General features: G+C 59.0%; 1 protein-coding gene across 3 annotated transcripts; it reads right to left on the bottom strand.

Moving 5' to 3' along the window:
• Positions 1-18543: 18543 nt before the first annotated feature.
• CD40 (CD40 molecule) lies at positions 18544-24002 on the bottom strand. 3 transcript variants are annotated; one of them, XM_066561622.1, is made up of 9 exons: positions 23932-24002; positions 22641-22722; positions 21941-22066; positions 21708-21851; positions 21380-21479; positions 20393-20454; positions 20057-20155; positions 19613-19638; positions 18544-19239 (listed from the first exon to the last, which is right to left on the bottom strand). In XM_066561622.1, the coding sequence occupies exons 1-9, from the start codon at positions 23977-23979 to the stop codon at positions 19162-19164; spliced, it is 765 nt and encodes a 254-aa protein (XP_066417719.1). In that variant the 5' UTR covers positions 23980-24002; the 3' UTR covers positions 18544-19161. The 3 variants fall into 3 exon arrangements, with proteins under 3 accessions (XP_066417719.1, XP_066417718.1, XP_066417717.1); XM_066561621.1 differs by having other exon boundaries at positions 18544-19317; XM_066561620.1 differs by lacking the exons at positions 22641-22722; positions 23932-24002 and having other exon boundaries at positions 18544-19317; positions 21941-22331.
• Between the last annotated feature and the right edge of the window lie 1155 nt (positions 24003-25157).

Below are 25157 nucleotides of genomic sequence, written 5' to 3' on the forward strand. Positions count from 1 at the left end.
TGCAACGGGGTCAGGAGACTGGCAGGGCTGGAACACGGCCCACCAGGCTCAGAGCCAGGCCAGCTGTCCTGCTGTGCTGCTGTTGGTGCCCCCAGAGTGACTGAGGGCCCTGTCCCTGTAGGAATGCTGTGCCATGGCACAGGGGAGGCCGCAACTGCTCTAAATTAAGAGCCATCCCTGATAGGTGCAATTGATCCACACTTAAAAAGAGGGGATTCAGCAGGGAGACACAGAAGGTGAACTTCAGTGGCTGCCAGCGCTGAGGCCACCCATGCTGGGCACTGGTGGCTGCAGCAGGGCTGGTGCCTGCAGCAGGTGCACAGGGCGTTCCTGGTGGGCAGAGAGGAAGGACTGCCCCTGCCAGGATGTCACACTGTGGTCCCTGCCTCGCCCCATCTCCCACAGCTGGGTGAGTGCACCCCCTCTAAACTGTCTCGTGCCAAGCATTGCTCCCTCTGCTCCCATCCTGCCACCTCTGGGCTCACTCCAGCCTGAGCCCTGCAGAGCCTGGGCTCTGCACCCACCTGAGCTCTGCCATGACTGTGCACCCACCTCAGCTGTGCCTGGGCTCTGCACCCACCTCAGCTGTGCCAGGACTGTGCACCCAACTGAGCTCTGCCAGGGCTCTGCACCCACCTAAGCTGTGCCAGGGCTCTGCACTCACCTGAGCTGTGCCAGGGCTCTGCACCCACCTGAGCTGTGCCAGGACTCTGCTCCTACCTGAGCTGTGCCAGGCTCTGCACCCACCTGAGCTGTGCCTGGACTCTGCACCTACCTGAGCTGTGCCAGGGCTCTGCACCCACCTGAGCTGTGCCAGGACTCTGCTCCTACCTGAGCTGTGCCAGGGCTCTGCACCCACCTGAGCTGTGCCAGGGCTCTGCACCCACCTGAGCTGTGCCTGGACTCTGCACCTACCTGAGCTGTGCCAGGGCTCTGCACTCACCTGAGCTGTGCCAGGGCTCTGCACCCACCTGAGCTGTGCCAGGGCTCTGCACTCACCTGAGCTGTGCCTGGACTCTGCACCTACCTGAGCTGTGCCAGGGCTCTGCACCCACCTGAGCTGTGCCAGGGCTCTGCACCCACCTGAGCTGTGCCTGGGCTCTGCACCCACCTGCGCTGTGCCAGGGCTGGTGCTGAGGGCAGCCCCTGCCTGCTCTCTGCCCAGGCAGCCAGCCTCAGGAGTGAGTCCCAGGGACACAGGAGGCCAAGTAAGAGAGTTCTCCAGAGCATGGCGTGTCGTTTTACATCTGCTCAGATGGAGACTGAGTTATCCAGGTCCCTGAGTCCCAGACCCGCCAGAAGACAGTATCTCAGCTAAACGATGCAAAAATGATTTAATGGAGGGAACTAATCAAGGAATCCAAGAGAGACTGCTCACCAAGGGCTGATGCAAGATTCAATTAAACTGCAGCCTTTGTGGGTTCACCATTTTAATTTTCCACAAATTAGCTTAAAAAAGGTATGGAAATGAAGATATTAGATTTTTTTTTAAGTCAAAAGGAAAAAATCCTTTGAGGATTATATTAGCTATTTCGCTTTAACAAACATAATTTCTATACTCATTTTCTTGTTTTAATCTCAGCTGTTGAGATACTCTTTGCATTCCACTCTAGTGTCAATGTGGAAGGCTGTTAACCCTTCCCAGGGCAGGTCCCATAGCCCAGCTGCTGCAGTGCCCATTCTCATGCCAGCCACGGTCCTGGGGCGAGGGCAGCACCATGGCATGGGAACCCTCCTTGGTCAGCTGGGCTCCAAGCTGGTGCAGCAGCACCAAAAGAAGTAAATCCAGCCCCACAGCAGTGATGGAGATGCCTCCCCAGCTGGAGGGCTCTGCTCTGTCCGTCTGTGCCAGGCTGGCTGGACAGAGGCTGGCTGTGAGGGATTCCAGCACAGACAGGGCTGTGGATCTGCCCGGGGCTGCAGCAATGCTAAGCTCCAGACACCCCACATTTTCTGTAACTTCACCTGCTTTTGCCCTCAGGCAGCTGGAGATAAACACAGAGTAACAGCGTTGTGTGTCGGCTGTGATTTGTCTTCTGCAGGGCTATGTCTTGCACTGAGGATCTCCTGTGAGTAACAGCAGCTGCTGTTATGGCACCTGCTGGCCTGGCATGGCTGGCCTTTTCCTGCCCTGGGTGGTGCAGCTCCAGCGCTAGTGGTTGGTTCACTGGGCTTTGCCTGCCCACACAGCCTGCTCCCCACCCCAAGGAACAGTGCTCCTCTCCCTGGGCTCCTGCTCATCAGTGGAAAACAAGTCCCCATCAGCAGCGTCACTTACTGGTGTGGGAGCTTTGCCAGGATCACAGAGGGTCTGGCTGGGCCACCCTGGCCAGGGCTGGCAGGGCCAGGTCATGGTGCCAGGCATGGACCAGGGTGCTGAGGAGCATCATCCACAGAGCCCCTGCTCCCAGGGTGGGGTCAGCTCCTCCTTGTCCTCTGCTCCCAGCACTGCCTGCACCTCTGGCACTGTCCATCAGGTTCATATCCACCATCCCACCCTGCTTGCACCTTCCTGTCCTGCACTGTCCCCTCCTGGACTCCCCCTTGCTTTCGTCTGGCTCCTGAGTGACCTTCAGCTTGCAGCTCCTGGAAGAACCTCCCTGTCCCCTTCCTCTGTGCCTCGAGTGGAACAGAGCTTCATTTGTCACTGTCTCTTTTAAAAGGTCCAATCTCTTCCCTGGGGTCACCTGGCTGCTCTGCCAGCAGTGCTGGCACAGCTCTGCTGCAGCCCTGCCAGTCTGGGATGCGTCATCTGTCCCCTTGTCCTTGGGGTCCTCAGTGGTCCCCTCTCTGCCCATGGAGCACTCCCAGTCAGAGCCCAGCCCACAGGTGGCTGCAGCACATTGCTGAGGCTCAGGGCATCCCATCCCCTCCTCATGGAGAGGAGCAGCAGAGCCAGGGGCATGGACCCTAACCCTAACCCTAACCCTGCAGCACCCTCCCAGAGCAGGGGATTGTGCTTGGCCCTGGCACAGGTCTGGCAGTGGAGGCTTGGCCAGGACCCTCCCCACCCTGCACACACTGAGCCCTGAGTGGAGCTCAATGCAGAATTAATTTGTCATATTGACACTGATCGTTTATTAGGGAGCAGAGTGGAGCCCATTCATTTGAACAGAAAACATTTCATCTTATCTCCTGCCTTTTCATGCCTCAGCTCTCACTCTTTAACCTTGGACAACGAGACATTCATAATTTCCTCACTGGCTCTATGGCTCCTCTAGATAAGAAACTTATTTTTTAATCTTTCTTTCTATTGAATTTTAAACATGTTCCATTACAAAACCTGATGCACATAACAACACGTTTCACCCAGAATTAATGTGGCCATGCTGTGCTGCAGCCCTGCCCTGAGCTGGGCTCCTGGCCCTGCCATTCCCTGGACCCAAGAGCCAAGGAGCAGCTGTGTTTTTCCAAATGCCTGTGGGGGCTCTGGCAGTGGTGCAGGGGCAGGCAGGGCCCAGGCATGCCTCTGCTCTGGGGACAGTGTGACACCAGGGTGCTGCCTCCAGAAGGGTGCACAGGTCTGCAGGATCTGCCCACTGCAGGGGTTGCAGCCAGTGGGACTGCAGGGGAATGGGTGCTACAAGAGGAACATGCTGTCACCACCTGATGGTTTTCAGCAATTCCCATTTGCTCTAACGTGGTCTGAGCTTGGGAAAGCATTTCTTGTTTGGGGATGGTCAGTGGGGAGCCAATGTGTGACTGGCAGCTCTTGCAGCCCCACAGCTGAGCCCCACTGCAGCCCCACAAAACAGTGCCGAGTCTGCCCCAGCCCAGGGCCCTGAGCAGCTGCAGAGAGATTTGTCTCATTTCCAGTCCACAAAGCTACTGCCCCAACAACAAATAGCCCCACCAGGGCCCCTACAAGGAGAGGCCATGATTGCTTTCCATGTGCAGAAGAGCCACAGAGATAAGGCTTTCACCTCCAAGGCTCTGCTGAAAAATTAGGGATGGGAGGTGGGAGGGAGCAAATTGAGATAAATGAGCACGCTGCGTGGCATCCTGCCTGCAGGATGCTGAAATAAAAAATCAGTAAATAAAAAATCACCAGTCTTTATCTGGTCAGAGCCTGAATGGGCTGTGTGATAACTATAACGGATGAGCCTGCCATGAGTGCCTCTGAGAGGGACCTGCTGGCCCTCGTGCCATGTGGGAAGGCACCTGCTGGTGCTGGGGACACAGCAGTGGCACTCACAAAGGGCCAGCAGCTCTGCTGTCACACACTGGGTGCTGTCCCTCTGAGTGCACCCTGCTGGCTCTGCACCAATCCCAGGGGGCTCTGGGAAGGGCTTGGCTCCTTCCTCAGTGTGAAATGCACTTCTCCAAGTCGTCCTTCACAGTGAGAAAAAGGCAGATCAGATGCCGAATTAGCCTGCGAGAGCCGTGTTCCCGTCTCTCTTATCTAACTCACTGTAACAAGCTCTTTGCATTTATTCTACCAAATGTGCTGCAGAATTGCGTTACAGCTCATGGCTGCGAGCCATCTGTGGAGAGAAATCCAGTTATACCTTGTATAATAAGTTCCTGACAATCTTACAGAGGACTCCGGGTCATAAAAGTCTCCCAGTTTTATCGCCAGTAACAGACACGGAGAGAAATTAAGTTGTCTTATCAAATTTAGATAATATATATCCCTCTGGAGTGGAAGGTTTCTGATGGATCTTTTACAGTATTAGAACATTTAGAGGGGTGAGCAGAAATGCACAGTGGGGGTGGCAGAGCAGTGGGGTGCAAAACACCCAGGGGCACCCAGGAGTCCTGTAGCTGCTGGGCAGAGACCGGCCCTGGGGAGCCCTGGGGAAGCAAAAGGGAGGTGAAAACTGTTTGCAGGCAGGAGCCATGCTGAGAGGGGGGCTCTGCTCCTGCCTGGCTCACCTCGAGCTCTCTCATGCAGCTATTAATGAAAGCAATAACTTCCAGCATCCTGATACGCACACTCCTTCCCGCTGCCGCCTGCGCCCGGCACTGCGGGCAGCACGAGCCACAGGGTGTCTGCTGAGCTCCTGGGATCTGCTGAAAGCAGGAGCCAAGCCCTGAAAGGAGCCTGGAAATGGGATGTCCCTGTCACATATTCTCTGTGGCCAGTGCAGGGATGAGGATCCCTGGTTCTGGAAGGGTCCTGCTCTGGCAGCCTGCACAGTGTTGGTCCTGTCTGGGCTCTCCTTGCAGATGTTGGCAGGGAAAGGAGTGTTGCTCCATTCAGGCAGTAATTTTAAGCTGGAGAAAGCTCCCTGCTGATCCCATTGCTCAGGGCTTGGCCTGCCCCTGGCTCAGGTGTCAAGGCTCCTGCAGCCAGGGGGCTGGCACAGGGATGGTGGCCACCTGCACTGACCTGTGCCCCTGGCCAGCCTCTCCCTCCTGGGGGACCAGCTGCCCAGAGGGATGGTGCTGGTGGCATGGGAGGGCTGGGATCCTTGGCACACCTGCTCTGTGTTCAATATTTAGTTTCTGCAGAGGCAGGGAGCAGTAGCCATGGCAATGCAGCGGGCAGGCCCAGCATCGCCGGTGTGCCGTTTGTTATGGGCTGAGCAGTCTCAGGCACTGGGGATGTAGACACATGCCTCCCCCGAGAGCCCTGTGCTAATAGAAAAAATGAATCCTCACTTACTGATCTCTGTATTTTTAAAGATTGGTTACTCTATCTTTTCCTTTTTCATTCATTTTTAAAAAAATCTATCTTGCCGTTCAGGGCAGAATTATCTGTTTAGCACCGTTGTTACTTTAATCACAATTAGCTTTCCCACTCCATTAATAAGACTCTCAATAGTGCTACATCATGGGAATGTGCCTTCACAGCCATCCTGGCACTCTGCCGAGTCTGATGCCCAGGGTTTGCTCTCCCTGCAGCTCTGGCAGCCAGTGCTCTCAGTGCCATGCTGTGCACTCATCTCCATCGCCCCCATGCTTCGAGGGGGGCTCAGCCCCGTGGCCGAGCAGGCTCTGGGGCAGGCAGGTGCTGGCAGCACTTCCCTGGAAGCTGAGCTGGAGCTGTTCCCGCTCCTGGCAGCAGGAGCAGAGAGGCTGGGAATTAGGATTTAACCTCAAGAGTGGGTCAAGAGACTACCTCGCCTCCCCACATCTTTTCTTCAGAGCATTTGGTGAACAATGCATGCAGAAGGCTTTTTATTTTTGTGTAGAAACGTGTGTCTAATGAATTAGCCACGGATTGGAGCCTAACATGGGTAATTTACACTGAACATTTGCTTGCTCAGAATCATGCATCAATTTTGTACCACATTAAAACCCACGTCCCGCCCTGGGAGTGCATGGCTGGTGCTACACTGCAAGACTCCTTCCCAGCACATCTCTTGGTGCAGTGTGACTGCCCTGGTGCCCTCTGCAGAGAGGGGGACTGGTGTGACACAGGCTGTGGTCACACTGGGCTGGCCACTTGGGGGGAATGGGATTTGCCCAGGAGCCATTGGCATGACATGGGCAAACAGAAGGACAGACACAGGTTCCATGTCCTGCAGACACAGGGTGTCCCTGTCCCAAGGCACTGGGGTCAGCCAGAAGTCCTGCTGTGTGCTCAGTCTCCCCCAAAAGCACAAACAGCTTTTCTGCTGGAAGTTGTGTCCCCTTGGCATGTGTGGCATGAGCCTAAATTGCCTGCCTGGGGCAGGCACCAGAGCCAGGAGAGAATGCTGCCACCAAAAACCACCATGGCCACCACAGGGCACCTGTAACACCAGCAGGGCGTGGGTGGGGTGGTGCGTGGCCATGCCCAGGGCAGAGCAGGCAGCTCACCTTGCTCAGGAGTGCTGTGCCCCCCTCCTCCCCACCACTGCAGGGACTCCCCCCCCGGGGGAGGCATTACATGAGGGAATTGCTGGCACAGGCGTAATTGCTGAGATAACTGCTGATTGTGGAGTTTGCAAACAAAAAATAGAGTGGCCGGGGTCAGTCATAATTGGTAAATATTTGTCTATCTAATCAAAAGGCCTTTTAATTAACAATTTTCTTCTTGCAACTGGTTTAATTTTTTTTAAGAACTTCTGCAGGAAGTCAATTAGACCCAACAGATGGTGAAGAACATCCCAGCATCAGCACATCCTGCCATCTGCCACCTCTGGAAATGGCAGCCCCACCAAAACCTCATGCCCCATGGCAACCACCCCTGGGACAGGGCAGCTCTGACACTTTTCCCCCCATGGACCACAGACAGGTGGGATTCTCTCAGCAAGAGGCATGCACAGCCAGTGCTGGTGCAGGTTCTGGGGCAAGAGGAGGGGCAGGAGCTGCCTGGAGCACACGCCAGGGGCCTCTGGGTCTGCAACTCTGCCCCAGGCACTTTGCCTCTTTTTTCCTGTCCCTGGGCAGCTTTTGAGCCCTGACTCAAGCAAGCAGCAGGCAAAAAGGGAGCTCTGCCATGCTACAGGCTGGCTCCTGGTAGCACTAGCAGCTGGCACTGTTCAAGGTGGGCACAGATTGCTCTGCCCCATAGCTGGAGACACAGCACAGTGCCCCTGCCTGCTGCTGCCCATGGGGCTGCCTGGCCCCTGGTCCCCAGGTGGGCTGTCCCTGCCAGGGTGGGACAGACCTGCCCAGCCCTTGGCAGAAAAATACCTGCAGGGACACAGGGCACTGCCACGTGGAGACACAGGGCACTGCCACATGGGGCACAGGGCACTGCCACATGGGGCACAGGGCACTGACACATGGGGACACAGGGCACTGCCACGTGGGGACACAGGGCACTGACACATGGGGACACAGGGCACTGCCACGTGGAGACACAGGGCACTGCCACATGGGGCACAGGGCACTGACACATGGGGACACAGGGCTCTGCTGTGCAGGGACACAGGGCACTGCCACATGGGGCACAGGGCAAATCCTGTGCAGGGACACAGGGCACTGCTGTGCAGGGACACAGGGCACTGCCATAGGGGCACAGGGCACTGCTGTGCAGGGACACGGGACACTGCCATAGGGGACACAGGACACACTCCCTCTCTCATGCTCCCCGCTGTCCTGCCCTCCACCCCGGCAGGAAGGGCTCCTCTCTGCAGGTGAGCTGGCAGCACTCGCACCTGCAGCTCTCCACAATCAGGAGATTGCTGTGCACAAGAGGCAGCTGACGCATCTCTTCCTCAATCAGCTGCTCTTGACGCCCAGCTCCGTGCCACTCGCTGTGCCACTCTCGGTGCCACTCGCTGCTGATTGCCCTTTGTCTCCCGCAGACAGCGGGGCCAGGCTGCTCCCATGGCACTCCCGTGGTGTGGTTTTGCCCTCCACTCCCCATGAACCCACAGTTCCCAGCAGAGGAAGATGCTGGGGCTCTCCCAGCCCCGGGGGATGGAGGGGAGCCCCGGGGATGGGCTCTCTGCAGGGTGACGACTTTGGCCTCATGTGGATGCAGGATCCTGCCCTCAGGAGGTGTCCACAGAGCCTGCAGCCAGCTGGGTGTCCAGGTCTGTCTGGGATCAACCATGGGGCAAGCGATGGTCCTGCAGGGCAGGGCAGGGTGAGCAAAGGGCTGTTCTGGGAGCCGGGCAGAGCACCCATGCCCCAGGGCTGGGCACAGGGCAGGAGGGGGTACAGCCACCCCAGCATCACTGCCCAGCCACACCACTGGATGGTCTCCAAAGCACCAGGGAGCAAAGCACCTAAATCTTTCCTTCCAGGCCCTCCGGAGATGTCCCCCCTTTATTCACAACTGCTTTTTAATTGCCTTTTGTCAATTACAGCGAGATGGATCGGGTTCCTCGGGGAGGCAGCAATTAGCGCGGGGATGAATGCCGAGGCAACCAAGCTCCCTGTGCACGCAGCAGCGGTGATTTGTAAACCTGTCACCCAGACACCGAGCTCGGCTGCCAGACACAGCGGGAGCACCATCGCACCCGGCCCCGGAGCCACGGGAGCGGGGCACCGGCCGGCCCCAGGCGGGTCCCCTCGGTCCGGCCCCGGGGAGGGGGGTCCGGCCGGTGTCCAGCCGGGTGTGCCCTGCCGATGGATCCTGGGGCGCATGCAGAGCAGGGTGAGGATGGGAACATGGTGCCAGGGCCGATGGGAGCTGCTCTGGACAGGCTGGGTGGCAGGAGCCCCTCTGGATGGGGCACCACCCCTGCCAGAAAGAATTAACACCTACAGTTTCCAGCTGGCTGTGGCCAGCCTCCTAATTAGGCGTGGTGACAATGGCAATTAGTCATCCAGGTTCCACGCTGCGGTGCTTGGGACGTGCAGGGAGCTCTCACCAGGTCACTGCTTTCCATGCTGCGGCTCCAGGTGTCCTCTCCATGGCTCAGCCTGTACGGATGCACTGCCTGCTGCTGCACAGCCACCTCAGCTGACTGTCCTTGAGCTCAGGATGCTCTCGTTCATCCCAAATTCATCCCTCCAGATTACCTGGTTGGTGATGGGACAGCCTAGGCAGGGCTTGTCTTGTCTGTATCCAGAGGCTCAGACTGCCAGGGGCTTGTTTTCCCTCAACCCCCATCCCTCCTTGGCACTCACTGATGTCTCACCACCCTGGTTCTGCAGGGCTTTGGGGCCAAGGATATTTGGCCATCAGCCCCTTCTGGGGCTGCAGCAGCCACTGCCTTCTCTGCCCAAATTCACCCGACCCTCCCTCCCTGCTTCATGGCCTTTGTCTAATTCCCTACACCCCTCTCCTATTTTTCTTCTTGACAGAAGCAGCAGCCTCATGCATCCAGAGACTCCACAGCCCTTTCTTGTAGCTGTAGATTAAATTTCCCAGCTCAGTGTCTGCTGGTCTCTGGCTGAGTCACTGTGCACAAGTGTCCCCCTGTCCCCAGGAGCAGCAGGCAGTCCTGGTGGTGCCAGAGCCTGGGGAGGGGGTGCAGGGACACAAGGTGGTCCCTGCCAGCTGAGCTAAACTAAGCACAGCCTCCTGGGCCGTGGTTGTGGGCAGAGAAAAGGGGTGAATCTTGTGTGGGCCCAGCAGCCAAACTCTGCCAAGCATTCCTCAGCTCCTGCTTCCCTCACTCCACTCTGTCCTTGACCCTGGGGAGGGTGCAGCATGTGGAGGGAGCCCGGCTGCTCTAATTAAACCATGTTTGCAAACTCCCATGGCAAGCATTACTAATTATAATTAAGGAGAGTAGATCTGCTCTTCCTGCCTCTTGGACACGTGAAGCACCCTGCATGCCCACCAGGCTCAGGGGCACTGAGGGCTGGCACATGGCACTGCACAGCCTCCCCTGGGCTGGGCACATCCCCAGAACAGCCCCCATGGGGCAAGGACACCATTGGAGCCCTTGGGCCGGAGTGCCAGGCCAGGGGCAGCGTGCCACAGTGCAGCTGGCAGCAACCCCTGCACCCAGGCATGGCGTGACTGCACCCCTCTCCCTCTGTATGCACACTTCATGCTTGAACCACTGGCCTAACGATTTCAGGTTTTTCCCCATTTTCCTGTATTATTATTTGTCGTTGTTCCTGTTGCAGTTCAATGACCATGAATTATTGAACGTCTGCTTGCTCAGGAACTCTTTACTTCCACCTCGGCACACTGCCGCCTGCGTGGGACGGCCTCCAGCTCCTGCCCCCGGCCCCTCCTGCTGCCCTGGGACCCCTCACCATGCTCAGCACATGGCAGGGCCCCACATGCTGCCAGGGCTGCGAGCAAGGGGCCACACAGGCTCTGGGGCCAGGAATGGGCCTTTCTCTGGCTCCAACACAGCACTGCAAGGGCTCTCGGCCATGGGAGTCCTGGCTGGGGCATGGGGTGCACTGGGATGTACTGGGATGCACTGGGAGGGTTTGCAGAGAGTGCTCTTGGAGCAGCACTCAGAGGTGTGAGGGGATTTGCCCAGCACCCATTCCCTGCTGTCAAGAGCTCTGTGCCCACCCATAGGCAGGGGCATGTTGGTGATCATTGTGCTGCCCTGGTGGTGATGGCAGGACAGGGGTTGGAGCTGCAGCTGAGCTGTGGTGTTCGCAGGGGTGAGAAGGCTTCTGGTGGATGACAGTGCCTGTCCAGGCCACCAAGGCACAGGGAGGACTCAGGCAGGACCTGCTGATGCTCCAGAGCTGCTCTGGGCGATGGTACAAGCATTGGAGATGAGCAAGGGAGGCTCATGTCAGAGCCCAACCCAGTCCTGGGATGGGATGAGGACTGGGCTTTCCGAGGATGGCAGAACATGTCCCTCCCCTGTGTCATACTCAGGATGCATTTGCCAGGGACAGAGGGGAATCCTGTGGTCTAACAGGCCTTGGAAGTGGCCCTGTGGTGGGTGTGAAGACTCAGGTATGGTCTGTGCCAGTGGAAGCCTGGCAGTGCTGGGGCAGCCAGGGTGGTTGTGGTAGGAGCTGCTGCCCTTGCAGAGCCATTGCTTTCCCTGAGCTGCTTTTGTACTCGGGGCAGAGTTGAGAAATTTCTGCTGGTATTGTGGGATTTCACAGACATGAAGGATAAAGTCTCTGAACTCCCACAGCTGCATTTTCTGAGCACTGCAACACTCTGATACCTCTGAACTGCTATTAAGCACCTGGTGCTGGTTTGTCTTTGCAACTGTGTCCCCTAAATAAATCCTTTCCCCATGCTGAGCCATGCTAATGGCCTATTGTTAAATGGCCAGCCAGTTGACTGTAAGCTGAAGTCATTATTTTTTCCACTCATCACTGGGAAAAAATCTCTCTCCAGCATCCGTCTTGTAGGATAAGACTGAAACTTGGAAGCTGCAAATCCCTGTGCAGGGCACAAACCCCTTGCCCTGAAGCATCAGATGGTGGCACTCAGGCCCCTGCAGGGCTCCTCGCAGGAAGCAGTGAGTGTTTGCCCTTTTGAGCTGGATGAGGCACCTCTCTGGTGGGACAGGATGGCACCAGGGCAGGGCAGCAGCGTGGCAGCAGCTTCTCCATCAGGGTGGGCTGGCAGCACCCACAGGGACCCTCAGCCCTCTCAGACTGTCCTGGACCCACCAGCACCTCTGGCCTCCTGCTGTGAGCCTGGGCAGTCTCTGCCTGGTTCTGGGCTGTTGGGGAGCTGGCCCTTGGCACACGTGTGTGCCTGGCACTGCCTCCCTCCGCGTCCCACCCCGGCTGCTCCCTGGCACCCGCGCCTGTCTCTGTCTGCTGCCATCTCGCACGTAAGTGGCTCCCTGGGAGACTTGCTCCATTTTTTTCCTTTAACCTTGAAATGTAATTTCCTCCCCAAAATATCCTTTTTCCTGTAAACAACATCTCTTTAGTGAGATTACAGCAGAAATCCCTGAGCTCCCAGGTCCCGGGCGCTTTATCACCTGGTGAGCCCCATCCGTCACGGCCACGCGTGGGTTCTCAGCACCCCACCCTTGCCAGTGGGTGATGGTCTTTTCATCATTTTTACAGATTCATTTTACAATAATTTAATTTCATCCTCAGCCCTGGGAAGATGAATTGGCCCCTGATGTGACTGGGAATTCAGAGCCAGTCTCATAAATTTGCCGCCTCTACACAAAGCTCTATTTGGAGTTCCTGATGCAGCCGTGAGCGAGTCCCTAAACAACAGGGGACAAAGGGGCTGCAAATCACCAGTGTGCCAGGGGGATGTGGTGCCACGGATACTCCCTGAGCCTCAGCCTGACCTGCTGGCTCTGGGTGGCCACAGGGCATAGGGCACAGGGCTGGGAAAGGGGCAGACAGGGCTCTGCAGGCTGCCCCAGCATGGCCCATGTGGCACCAAGTGCTGCCAGTGCTGCACTGCCAGGATGCCATCTGCCCACGTGGGCACTGCTGCACATGTGTCCTGGAGTGGAGAGTGCCCAGGACCCATCTCTGCCAGCCTGTGTCTCACTTCCTGACTCACCAGAGCCAGAGCTGTCCGGGGCACGGCGTCAGGATGGTGCCACCAGCTCTGCCACCAAGCTCTGCACATTCCTGCACATCTGCGCTTGACACATCTGGGACTTGCTGTGCTTTTGCTGCAAGAGGCTTGCCAATGTAATTAAACTCGAGTGACTCCCCTGCCCCCAGGCACAGCCCCTCATTTCCCTTTGATTTATTATGTCTTCTTAATTTATTTAAATGAGCCTCGGTGTTTGCACAGGCTCGGAGGGGGCTGGCTGGAGCTCTAATTGCTGGAGAGAAGGGAAGGCAGCTGGAGGGCTCCAGGGGATCTCTGCAGGGCTGTGTGCTGTGGGGTAGGGGGCTGTGGCCAGACCTCCAGCAGAGCCCCAGGCATGGGAAGTGCCTGCAGAGCAAAGCTTCCTGCACATTGGTGGAGATTTGGCCCCTGGTGCTGGGCTGTGCCAGTGCCTGGGGATCTGCCTCAGTGGGGCTCTGTAGGAAAGGCTGAGCATCTTTTGGAGCTGGCATAGGGGAATCTCCCTGGGGCATTGCAGGGCAGTGTCTGCCCTGGCTCTGAGCTGGCAAAGGCAGGGGATTGAGAAGCCCAGCAGGGAACCTCTGCTCAGCCCCACACCTGAAGTGTGCCAGGGCTGGGATGCTGCCAGATCTCACTGTAGCTCCTGGCCAGGTGGGAGAAGTGTGAGGGACCACAGGGGAGCCCATGGCACAGCTCCAAGAGGTCAGTCTGTGCTTGAGGCCAACAGAGGTTTCTCTCACTCCCTCCATCCATTCCCCCTACGTCCTCATGGCCCTACCCCCCAGCTCAGACTGAGCAGACAGCCTGAGCCTCCTGCCTGTCCCTGCCCTGTGCTGCCCCATGCCTGTGTGGCCTCATGCCTGGCTGGGCCCCACGCCGCCAGCCCTGCTTGTGTTTGCACAGCTGATTGTTCCCCTGCTCAGCATACTGCCTTGCACTTGTCCCTGTTGAATTTCATCCTATTTTTTCCAGTCCATTTCTCCAATTTGTCAAGATCATTTTGAATTCTAATCCCGTCCTCCAAGATACTTGTAGTCCCTCCCAGCTTCGTGTCATCTGCAAATTTAATAAGTACTTTCTCTATTCCATCATCCAGGTCCTTAATGAAAACATTGAGCAAACCAGAACCAGGGCAAGCCCTCTGCTATCTGAGCAGCCTGACACATGCTGTGCTCACCATGCTCTGCCCAAAAGGGTACCAGAGCTTTTTCATGCTGGCTGTGCCCCACTGCACCCCCAGCTCACTTGGGACCTCTGCCTTGCTGCCCTGGAGCAGCGCTGGCACCATGGTGTGCTGCCAGTATCAGGGGCACTGGTGCTGGGATGAGGCTGGGAGGGGACAGGGCTCATCTCCAGGATGGCTCCAGCTTGAGCTGCCACTGACTGGCACAGTGCAAAGGCCTGGGAGGAGCTCCCATGTGACCCCAGTGGTCAGTGTGGGCACAGGGGCAGCACAGCAGCCCCTGATGGGGGCATCCTCCCCCCTCACAGCTGCCCACCTCCTCCTCCACGGGCTGAGGCTCTGCCCAGCCACATTATCTCCCCATTCTGAGGCTGCTCCTTTTGGGCTGGGACTGCTCCTGGGGCTGTATGGCAGGGATCTGGAACCAGCCCCAGCCTGGAGCCATCTCGTGTGCCACCTCTGGCTACAGCCATCTCTTTTCTTTAATTGATTGTAGAAAGCAATTTACAAAATACAAACTTCTGCTGGTGCCAAGCCCTGCGTGTCCAGGCAAAGCCTAATTTCACAGTAAAATTTCAAGTGCAATGAATGGCTTTTCCCAGCACCAGTCTATGTCCAAGCCAAGAGCTTTGCAGTCTGCATAAGCTGTGCTGAGCAGCCCAGAAATGGCTTTGCACTGCCCCGTGGAGCATGCAGCTCCCTGGGCTGGCTGTCACAATAGCCAGGGCAGCTCTGCCAGCTCTTACTTTTGGGCTGGTGCTGCCTGGCTTGGCATGGCTGTGTGGGACCACCATGGCTGCAGCCCAGTCTGCAAAGAGCCACAAGCCCCTGCTCTCTGTGCAGCCAGCTGGATGATTCAGGGATGCTGTGGGGTCTCTGTGGCCATCAGGAAGGTGTCCCAGCAGGGCTGGCCAGAGCTGCAATGAGGGGGGCTCAGCTGAGAGATGGTGCTCCCAGGCTCTGGCTCTTTTCATGTCAAAGTCATTATTTCATGGTCGGGGTCTAGGAGGTTTGTACACACAGATGCATTAATTCTGCATTTAGTGATACAGGAATAATTGGTGTCACATCAATTAGATCGGTTCTTGGATACTGCAGTGATAAGTGCTGTGCAAAGGCCTCTGGGCTGCAGGATGTGAGGAATTCCAGCAGTGAGCAAGCCTGGTGGGGCTGGCAGCAGCAGGCAGAGCGGGGCTGGCAGGGACAGTGGGTGCTGAGGGAGTGGTGGAGTGTCCAGCACTCTTGGCCTTTTCAGGAGAACAGCAAGGCCTGGAGCTCTCACAGTGGTCAGTGCCTGGGGCTGCTGCACAGCCTGGGGGTGCAGGCCTGTGCTTGGGGAGGGGCTGGCAACTTGGCAAACCTCTGAGCCCAATGTCCCAGTCCCACCAAGGTGATCCTCTGTGTCAAGGATCTTGTGTCAAGACACTCGCTCGGCGCCTGGCTCAGCATCATCAGCTGCATCCCCCATCCCTATGGCACGGCTTTGCACACATGCTGGGTTTGCCAGCTTGCTGCTAACAGGACGAGGCTCAGGTGGGTCTGGGGCAGCATGGAGACCCCCTGTGCTCACACTCCCACAGTACAGATCGGTGCTGTCAGCCCCATTCCCGCTGTGAACTGTAGGCAGAGTAATTTGCAGATGACAAATATCCCTGACAGTAAATATTTTTCCCACCCTCATCCTTCTACAAGCAGATAAGGTGGCAGCACTGTAGCAATACGGTTGCTGGAGGGAGACAAACTCTTTGGCAGACTTAAAAGTCTATTGTGTCCCCGCAATTATTTATAGATAAAGAGAAGAAAGCCAATAAGCAGAGAACGGAGCTGCACAACTGCATTTGTTATGATGATGATGATGTTATCTCTCCCTCACACCCACACATGCACATCTCCAGTGCATGGAAACTCACTGCTGGCAACAATCAAATCCCCAACCAGGACAAGGCAGGACAGACTGGAGGCTTTATCCTCTCATTACTGACTTGTGCCCAGCCTATCTTCCCCACCAGCTGAACCCACCACACAATCCCTGTGGCTTCTCTGCAATAGCACCTGCAGGGCCCCTCTGAGGGGGTCCCTCTGTTTCTGGCTGCAGGATGTGGAGATCAGGTGGTCCTTGTCCCTGTAAACCAGCCCCTTGTGGGTGCCTTGTGGGGAGGGGGATCTGGGGTTGCCTGCAGGGAGTATGGGACTGGCTGGGTCCTCACCAGCTCATGCAGCAGGACCCTAGAGTGTGGATGCTCCCCACTGATGGCAGGGTGCAGGGGGACACTGTCAGCTTTCTCAGCTCTGCATGGCCAGCACCTCCTCTGCCATCCCACACCACTACTGAGAACAGAAATGTGGGTGTTTGGAGGGATCTGGGATTAAAAGATGTATCAGGCAAGAGTGATGGAGGTCACTGCCAATGAGTGCATTTCTGCAACCAGTGGAGCAGAGACACCCTGAGTGAGAAACATTGACTGCAGCGTGGGAAGAGGCTGGGAAGCAATGTGTTCTCCCTTTTCAGTGAGCACTGCAGGAGCCAGTGCAGGAAACCAGGAGCGTGGCAGGGCTGGACCCACAGAAGGGAAGAACAAGGAAGTTGAGGGGTCAAGACCTGGAGAGCCACTGAGCCAGGGGTCCCTGTGTGACATGTGTGACATGTGTGACACTGGGGCCCTTGGCCAGCCCGTATCTCCCCAGGTTCCAGGTGCTGCATGGCATGGTTTGGCTCCAGCTGGGGCAGACATCCTGCACCTCCCTAGAGCATGCACAGCCACTGCTCCTCCCAGGGCTGGGCGTGCAGGAGGGATGTGGGCTCCTGCCAAGTGCTCAGCCCTGTCTCAGTGGGACCCCCACCCTGAGAGAGCCCCAGGACGAGCTCTCCAGCTGGTGAGATATCACCCAAGACAGCGACTGGGAACCCTTACCTGGACTGGAGAGTGGGATGATTTTTCATTGCTTCCTCATAATAAGAGGACAGGAGTAAGTGACTAGTACAGTCCGTTCACTCGGTAAAGATTTATACAATCACTTCATCCGGTAATTGGTATTCTGGGGAGAGAGAGCGAGCTGCAGCTCCAGCATCCGCCTCTATTTGTTTTATCTCTGTCTTTCTCTTTTTCTCTCCCCTTTTCAGAATGAGTAATTCTGTCCCTCACAATCCCATTTAAACAGAGCATTTGCAGAGTGAATAATTAGTTACATTCAATTAGGCCTCACGCGCTCTCCCTCCTCACTTTGGGGGACAGACGTGCTAATGAGATGGTACATGTGTGACACGCAGGAGTGGGCACTGAGCATGCTGCATGCCAGCAGGGAAGGGGCAGCCTTGGGGGAACTGGGGAGGTGGCCCCAGACATTCAGCCTGCCACCTGGGCAGACAGTCCTTTGGAAACCATCTGGGGCCACACGCTTCATGTTTGGGGCTAAAGACTTTGCATCTGTGGCCCACAAAACACCTTCTCCTCCAGCAGGAGCGGGATCACATCTGTCCCCAGAACTGGGTGTTCTCTGGGCTGGTGCCAAGGGAATGCTGCCCAGCTTGAGACCATCCCACTAGCACTGCTGGGATTGCCAAGCCCTGAGAGGAGGGAAAGCTGCTGCCATGTTTTTATCTCCCTTATTAAACCTAACATTAGGTTTTAAGAGGAGCCTTAAATAATGTGCCACTGCCTGTACTGGCAAAGTTGCTCCATGCTCCAGCTGCTCCTGCTCAGGGATTTATGGCCTTTCTCGTGCTGTGCTGCCTGTGTTCAGATCGTGGTGGGTCACAGGCTGAGGCTGCTTCCAGCACCTAAAGCCTGCAGTGGGCTCAGTGCTGCTGCAGCCCCACACCAGTGCTTTGGAGCCTGGGGTGACTCCACTGCTACACCACAGCACCCCACAGTGCTGCCCTGCAGTGCGATGGACCTCACCTGTGCATTTTACTGCCAGAGCAGTGAGGAGAGGGGCACGGAGCTGCCTGCTGCAGGCAGCCCTGCCCACATCCCCTGTCTCCTCTGCCGTGGGACACGGGCTGGGCATGGCTGTGCTGGGACAGCTCCTGCTGTGGGGGTCAGGGAGGGCAGCCACAGGGGAGTGGGGCCAGCCAGGTGTGCTGGGGAGGGCCCGGGGGGGACAGTGGGGGTCAGCACAGCTGGTGGCAGCTCTTCCCTCCCTCCTCTGCCTTGGGAGCCTCTGCCTTGGGAGCACCCGCCCATTCCGAAAGCATCCTTCCCGGAACATCAGTGGGCGGCAAGGGCTCGGGGCTGCTCACGCACAGGGGCAGAAAATCACCTTTAATCACGCTGTGTCGCCAGCACTGGGTGGAGGTGACGGAGCGCGGCCGCTCCCGCACGGACGGGCGGGTGTGCGGAGGAGCCGCGGGCGGGGCCCCGCGCTGGGCAACCCCGCGGCCAGAGCCCCCCGCGGCCAGAGCCCCCCGCGGCCGGAGCCCCCCGAGGCCAGAGCCCCCCGAGCCCAGAGCCCCCCGCGGCCAGAGCCCCCCGAGGCCAGAGCCCCCCGTGCCCGCCCGGGGCGTACGCGGGACGGGCGGTGCCGGTGCCGCCCCGCGCAGCCCGCGCCGGTCCCGCAGCACCATCTCCCGGCCGCCGCACGCCGCTGTCTGCGCTCCGGCCCCGCCGCCGCGATCCCCGGCCCGGGGCAGAGCCGTGGGCCCGCCGGTCCGGCCTTTCTTGGTCTGACGGAGCCCGGCAGCGCTGGGCAACACGCAGAGGCCGGGGTGCCCTGTCTGGATGGCAGCGCCCACCGGGCACTGCTCCAGCACGGGCAGCGCTTCCACAGCACCCCAGACAGGGGACTGAGCTCTGCCGTGGTGATCTCACAGCGCCCTTTCCCAGCCCTGGCTTCTCCAACACTCAGGGAGATGGGGCTCTGTGCTGGGGTCTTCCTGCCAGCAGTGCCAGGGGCTGCACTGGGCTCTGCAAGGGCTCAGCAGGTGAGCAGGCACGCTGGGCTTCATTGCATCACCTGGGCAGGAAGCAGGATGGGGCTCTGTTCCATGTCCCCACGGGGACAGCCAAGCCTTGCTCCACCAGGGCAGCCCTGTGCAGGTGACCAGACCAGGAGCTGTAGTGGTATTCCCGTGGGGTGGTTGTGCCATGGTCCATTGCAGCATCCCATCATTTGCAGCCAGGCCAGATGCCAGATTTCCTCCCCAGCTGGAGAGGGGACAGAGGAGATGGTGCTGTCCAGTCTGTGCTCCTGTCGGGGGCAGTGCCCTGCGCCTTCACAGCATCTCCTGCTCCGAGATGCGGCTCTCCTTGCCATCCTCCTGGGCCACAGGCTGGCCCCTGAGTAGGGTCTCCTGCACAGGCAAGACATTCTCATCCTGCTCCGTGGGCTGCTGGGTATCTGAGTTCTCTCCGGGCTCCCCAGCCTCTATCTGCACAGGGGCAGGGGTCAGGGGCAGGCAGCTACATTCCCCCACTCTGCACCCACGTCCTTCCTGCTACACTCCCATGCAGCCCAGAGTATGGGTCCCTCCCAAATGCTCAGCACTTGCCAGAAGCACCCTCAGGTTGCCCCAGCCCTTGTCCTACCCCAGCCAGGCAGCCTAGATCAGCCCCCACCCCTCCTACATTGCAAAGCCACAGCCCCTGCTCTGCTGCTGGCACATCCCCAGCTGTGCCCAGGAGGGATCCCAACCCACTGCTGGAGGGGGCTCTGGGTAGACTCACCTCCTTTGGTCCTCGTCGCTTGGAATCTGGATGGAAAGAGGGACAGAGAAGGCAATGTTCAGGGGGAAGTGCTCGTGCCCAGAGTCAGAGCCAGGGCTGGTGCTGCTGCACCACAGGTCCTGCAGCTCACGTTGTGCCTGCTGCCACTGCCAGGCTGGGCAGGCTGGGGGTCACAGCAGGAGCCAGAGTGGCCTCATGGGACACCAGTGCTGTCTCCCAAGAGCTGGCCCAGCTCAGGCTGCAGCAGTGCCAACACACCTGCTCCCAAAGACAGAGCAGGACTCAGCAAACCCTGTCCTGGTGATGTTCCCAGAGGAGCTTCCCCACTCTCAGCAGAGCTGCCACTGTCCTCCCTGGCTCAACCCCTCAGCCCTTTATGGCCCCTCTGGCCAAGGCTCTCCCTCCCTCGGCCAAGGCAGCAGTTCACAGGGTTTAGCCCCTCACCTGTGTGCACCAGGCAGTAGATGCAGACACCCACGAGGCATGTGACAACTGCAGCTGTGATGGGGATCAGCACTGACAGGGAAGAGCGCCTGCTCGACTCTGCAGGAGGACACAGGGTCAGTGAGGCACCACAGGACACCCAGTGTGACACAGAGTCACACCCCAGCCCCACAGGGATCCCTCAGGGAGACAGAGGCAGGAAGGCATCGCACTGGCCACGCACTCAGACCTTCCTCCCCCAAAACCACCATGCATGAGGCCAGCTCTGCTGAGTGCTGCAGGAGCCCTGGGTGCTCTCTGCCTTGCACTGGATGGCCCTGGGCACCAGGCACTCACCGCAGATCACATCCGAGGAGTTTGTCCCTTTCACCTTCACCATCAGCCCCTTTTCCTCACAACTGCAGGGAAGAACAAGACCATGTCACCACAGCAGTAACCCGAGCTCAGGGAACAGTTGGGGCTGGGCAGGCACCCGAGCTGTCCCAAAACACATCCTGCTCTGAGCCTGCCAAGCTCCAGTAGGGCGAGCAGGGGGACCCCCACCGACACGGTATGAGTGGGACAGCAGCTACACAGCAGGGTACCAACCCTGGGGCTTGGCCTGGAGTTGCTGAAACTGCTGAGGATGGCAACAAGTTTAGGGACAAGGCACAGGATGGAGCAGACCTGCTCAGTTAGGGGAGCCCCCAGGGCTTCAGCACTGTAGCCATGACAGAAAAGCTAAGATAGGCTACAAGTGGCTCTGTGGGGAAGTAATTTCTGGGCACAGATAAAAGCAAAGTGAAATCCAATGGCTGGCAGCTGAAGCAAGACTAATTCAGCTTGGAAATAAGGCTCATGTTTCTACCAGGAACTGCAATTAACCCTCAAGCAGCTTTCTAAAGACAGGGATGACCTGCCAGTTCATGGCATCCTCAAAGCCAAACTCCCCATGGAGAGGGCTTGTGCTTTGGCTGATGACTACAGCCACAGAGAGCACTGGGAGGGAGAACCTGAACAGGGCATGGGGCATCCCCATAGATCCTGACCCTTTACTTCCAGCATGGATGACAGCATGGACACCTCTGAAGGGACAAGCAATCTGTGCACAGAGCAAGGGACAGACACAAGTGCCTGAATGTTTGCCTCGACCTCAGCCAATGTTCTCCTGGACCACACTGTGCTCCTAACCCTGTTCCTCTCTCCTGGCCCTACAACAGCCAGATGCTGTGTCCCTCAGAGGCCAGGCCGGCTCCCCAGTCCCCAAGGCCACCAAGGAAACTGGCAGCAGAGGATGTGCTCACTGGGGCTGGAGGAAGTACATGGTGTGTACTCAGACAATACCTTGTCCAGGGGTGGCACGGCTCGGTTTTCGACGAGACGTTGGAGAAGGTGCCTTCTGCACAGGGCTCACAGGGGGATGACATCCGCTCCATGGCCTTGGCTGGAGAGGAGCAGAGAGGGCAGCAAGGTCAGCAAGATGGGGCTGTGGGGGGACAGGGCCTGGGGGGCAAGGGGCTGCAGAGTCCGGATGTGCAGCACTCCCTGTGGCAACAGCACAGCTCTCCCAAAGCCCTGCCAGGGGGCACCAGGCTGGGGGAGCCCCCATTCCCTGATGTCAGTACTGACAGGGCATCAGTCCTGTTGAGTGGGAACAGCTTGTCAGATTTACCTGCCACGAAGCCAGAGCCAAGCTGGCAAGGCTGGTTCTCCACACAGGTCTGGCAGCTGATGTCAGAGCAGTGCGTGCCAGCCTGGCACTGGCACACCGTGTTGTGTGTTGCATTTCCTTTTATCTTCTCAATCAGGCCAGCATCTGGGCAGAGGGAACATGGACGAGGTGAGACACCAAGCAGGGCAGCCAGTGCCCCCAGGTTGGGGTCAGTGGTCACAGGGAGCACTTACTGCTTTCACAGATGTCATGAGGAGCACAGTGCTTCTCCTTGGTCCAGCTTGGCTGATAGTGCCCGCTGTCACAGGGGACACAGACAGAGTCTTCTGTTTCACTGCACTCAGACATCAGTTTTTCCCCTGCAATAGAGGCTGGTGAGGAAGGGACAAGGGGGCTTTCCTTCTCTCCAGACAGCACCTCTGCCAGCAGGACAGAGGAAGGCTGGCAGCTGTGGATGCCAGGATTGCTGCACTCTTCTGCATGGAAGCCAGGGCTGAGGGAGTCAGCTCTGATCACCACAAACACTGCAGGGGCCAGGTGGGGAGGGAGGGCTGTGGGGCCACTCCAGCACTCCAGGGACTGAGAGATGACCTGATAGTGACAGCAGGAGCTGGCAAACACCATCACAATTTGCTAGTGCCAGTGCCAGCACTCTCCCCCCACAAAGCTGCCTTTGCCATGGGGTCCTGTAAGCTGCAAGACCACAGTGCCAAGAGAGCTGTGGCACATTTGGTAAGATCCAAGGGGTCTCCAAGACCACCCACAAGGTCCCAGCTGCTCTATCACTGAGATGACACAGGGAAGTGAAGCTGTCAGCATTGCTGGCAGTGAGGTGGAGGGGCTCCATCACACCAAGCAAAGCTTTCCCCACTGTGCCCAGAGTAGGTCCTGGCACTGCCCAGTTGTGAGGTCCCCAGGAAAGGGTTTCCATACCTGGCCGACACCGGTTGCAGCATCTGCCCTTGTATATATACTGCTTATCAAAGCATGTCAAGGCATCAGCAGGCTCCCAGCACTGGAAGAAACAAGACCTGTGAATTCATATCCAATGCTCCTGGGATCACCGGGTTTCCACAGACACATGTGCTGACCTGCACCCCGAGGTGAGGGCTTCCTCACACTGCTCTTCCCACACCTCCACTAACCACAGACCACAGCAGCCACCCACGCTGCCTGATGCCATCTGTGCTGTCTTTGAAGTGGGGTGGCAGTGATTCTGGCAGAGTTGCTCCACATTTCCTACCAGAAGGTGATTGCACATCACCCCGTGTCTCCGCCAACAGTACTGCAGTCCCTCACAGAGGGAGCAGCGATCACCAAGCTTTCGTGCCCAGAGCGCTGCCGGCCCCGTCCCAGGGCTGACACGCCGTCCCTGAGGGACAGGAAAGCCCCAGACAAGCGCATCACCCATGAAAACTGCCAGAGCCTGCCCTTGCTCCCCCTAGCAGGGGACTACCTGCACAGGGAAGGGTAAAAAGGAGGCAGGGAATGAGCTCTGGGGCAAAACAAGGTGCAAGAGAGCACCCAGAGCACCGTTCCTCTCACAGAGCCAGCCCCTCGCTGCCCATCCCCAGTAGCCCGGCAGCTCCCGGCGGATCTGCCTGGCCATCCTGGGGAGCGGGACGGGGGCTCCGGCAGAGAGCGAGGGACAGAGGGACGGAGGGTGCCATGGACGAGCACTTAGCACGGCCGGGCGCAGCCCACCCCCGTGCGCACCTCGAGCAGCCCCGGTGCGGGGACAGGAGGAGGCTGCGGGGCCGTCCCAGCCGCCCAGAGGCAACCGAGAAGTGAAAGCAGCGCCGGCAGCCGGTTCCAGCGCCCCACCCGACTGGGGGTCCCGGCCGAGGGTCCCGGGGCTCGCCGCTGCCCGTCCCTGCACGTGGGGACCCCCGGGCCAGCGCAGGGAGGGGCTGCGCTGCCGGGCCCGCGCCATCAGGGGAAAGCGAAAGCGCGTGGGTAGAAGAGCTGGAGAGGATACCAGGCAGTCCCGACAGCTCCTCCGCTCTGGCTGTGTCCCTGGAGAGCGGACCGACGGACCCGAGGCGGCAGCGCCGCCGGGTCCCGCTCACGCCGCCCGCGCTCAGCCCCGGGGCTCCCCGAGGGGACGGGCCGGACCGGCCGGAGCGTGCCCCTTCCCAGAAAGCCCGGCGGGACACGGAGATGGAGGGATCCCCTCCGCCTCCGCCCGTGTCCCGCTCCTTGCCCCAGTCCCGGCCCCACTCACGCCCAGCAGCGCCGCGCAGAGCAGTCCCCAAAGCCCCAGCCGGTTCATGGCGCTGCGCCCCGGCCGCCGCCGCCGCCGCCCTGCTAAGAATGCCTCGGTCCGTTCCCGCCCAGGAAGGGGCGTTGGGCCGCCTTGTCCGGGGCTTCCCCGCCGGCCCCGGCTGGGGACAGCTCCCCGCCGGCCCCCTCGGGCCCCCGCTGCCCGCCCGGGAACCCCCGGCCGGAGTCACGGCCGCAGGCAGGAGCAGGGACAGGAGCAGAGGTCGGCCGGGGTCCGCGGGAAGGGGAAGGGAGCGCCTGTGCAGCCCCCCCGCCGCAGGAGCCCCAGGTTTCACTTCTTTCCAACAGAAGCTCAGAGAGGTTTTTTGGGGTTTTTTCTTATTTAGGCTTTAAAAGCCCCTGAGCTGTCGCCCTGGAGGGCCCCCACGGCTGTGGTCAGGGAGAGCCCCTCTGGCTGCAGCCCTGGAGAGCCCCCGGAGCCGCCAAGAGGGGCGGAGTGTCCCCGCAAACGCGTCAGTCCTGAAAGGGGAAGGGGCAACAGTGCTGTGCCGTGGCTGTACCTTCGTTTCAGTTCCCCATAGCGGTTCCCAGCAACCCCCAAGGAATTTCCAGGTTCCCTGCCTGCTCCGGAGGCGTTCCCTGCGCTTCCCTTGGCGTTGCGCTGGCTGGGGTGGCTCCCCAGCGCCCCTCGGTGCTCCGGTCACCTCGGTGCCCCAGTCACTAATGGCACTGCCGCCACACTGCTCACACTGCCGTGGTGCCGGAGAGGACAGACCGCAGCAGCCGCCTCCCGGTTACGGTCACGGCCCCAGCCAGAGAGCGGTGGCCACAATCGGCCATGGCCGGGTCACAGCTGCTCCCGGGGACAACGGCAGCGAGAATTGGGAACCGAGCGTTCTGGGTTCCCCAGGCCAATGTCACTTCCCAGAATGACTCACTCGGGAGCACGAAGGGTCCCTGGGGAATCTCGAGGGCAAAGGGGGCGGCCGCAGAGAGAAGGGGATTTCTGGGTCTGACTCCCGTGAGCCTGGCCTGGGAAATCCCCGCGGCGCCGGGCACTGCCTGAGCAGGTTCTCCTGTGGCCGCGGGCTGTGAGCGCCCCTCGCTCCTGGTCCCGGGGCAGGGGCCGGTGCTCGGGTGCTGCTCAGGTGGGAGCCCCTACGAGAGCCCCCGGTCCTGCTACCCGCACAGCGGGGCAGAATCCCGGGGCAGCTGCTGCTCGGGGCA

The sequence above is a fragment of the Molothrus aeneus genome, chromosome 17 (genome assembly GCF_037042795.1).
Source record: "Molothrus aeneus isolate 106 chromosome 17, BPBGC_Maene_1.0, whole genome shotgun sequence".
Lineage (NCBI taxonomy): Eukaryota > Metazoa > Chordata > Aves > Passeriformes > Icteridae > Molothrus > Molothrus aeneus.

What these genes read in the sequence shown, in the direction of transcription:
- CD40 (XM_066561620.1), bottom strand. Translation starts at nt 22,331, where the DNA reads ATGGTGTTTGCCAGCTCCTGCTGTCACTATCAGGTCATCTCTCAGTCC. An exon ending in CTCCTCGGATGTGATCTGCG is followed by an intron (nt 20,156 to 20,392) that starts GTGAGTGCCTGG and finishes GTCCTCCTGCAG; the next exon opens with AGTCGAGCAGGCGCTCTTCC. An exon ending in CTACTGCCTGGTGCACACAG is followed by an intron (nt 19,639 to 20,056) that starts GTGAGGGGCTAA and finishes CTTTCCATCCAG; the next exon opens with ATTCCAAGCGACGAGGACCA.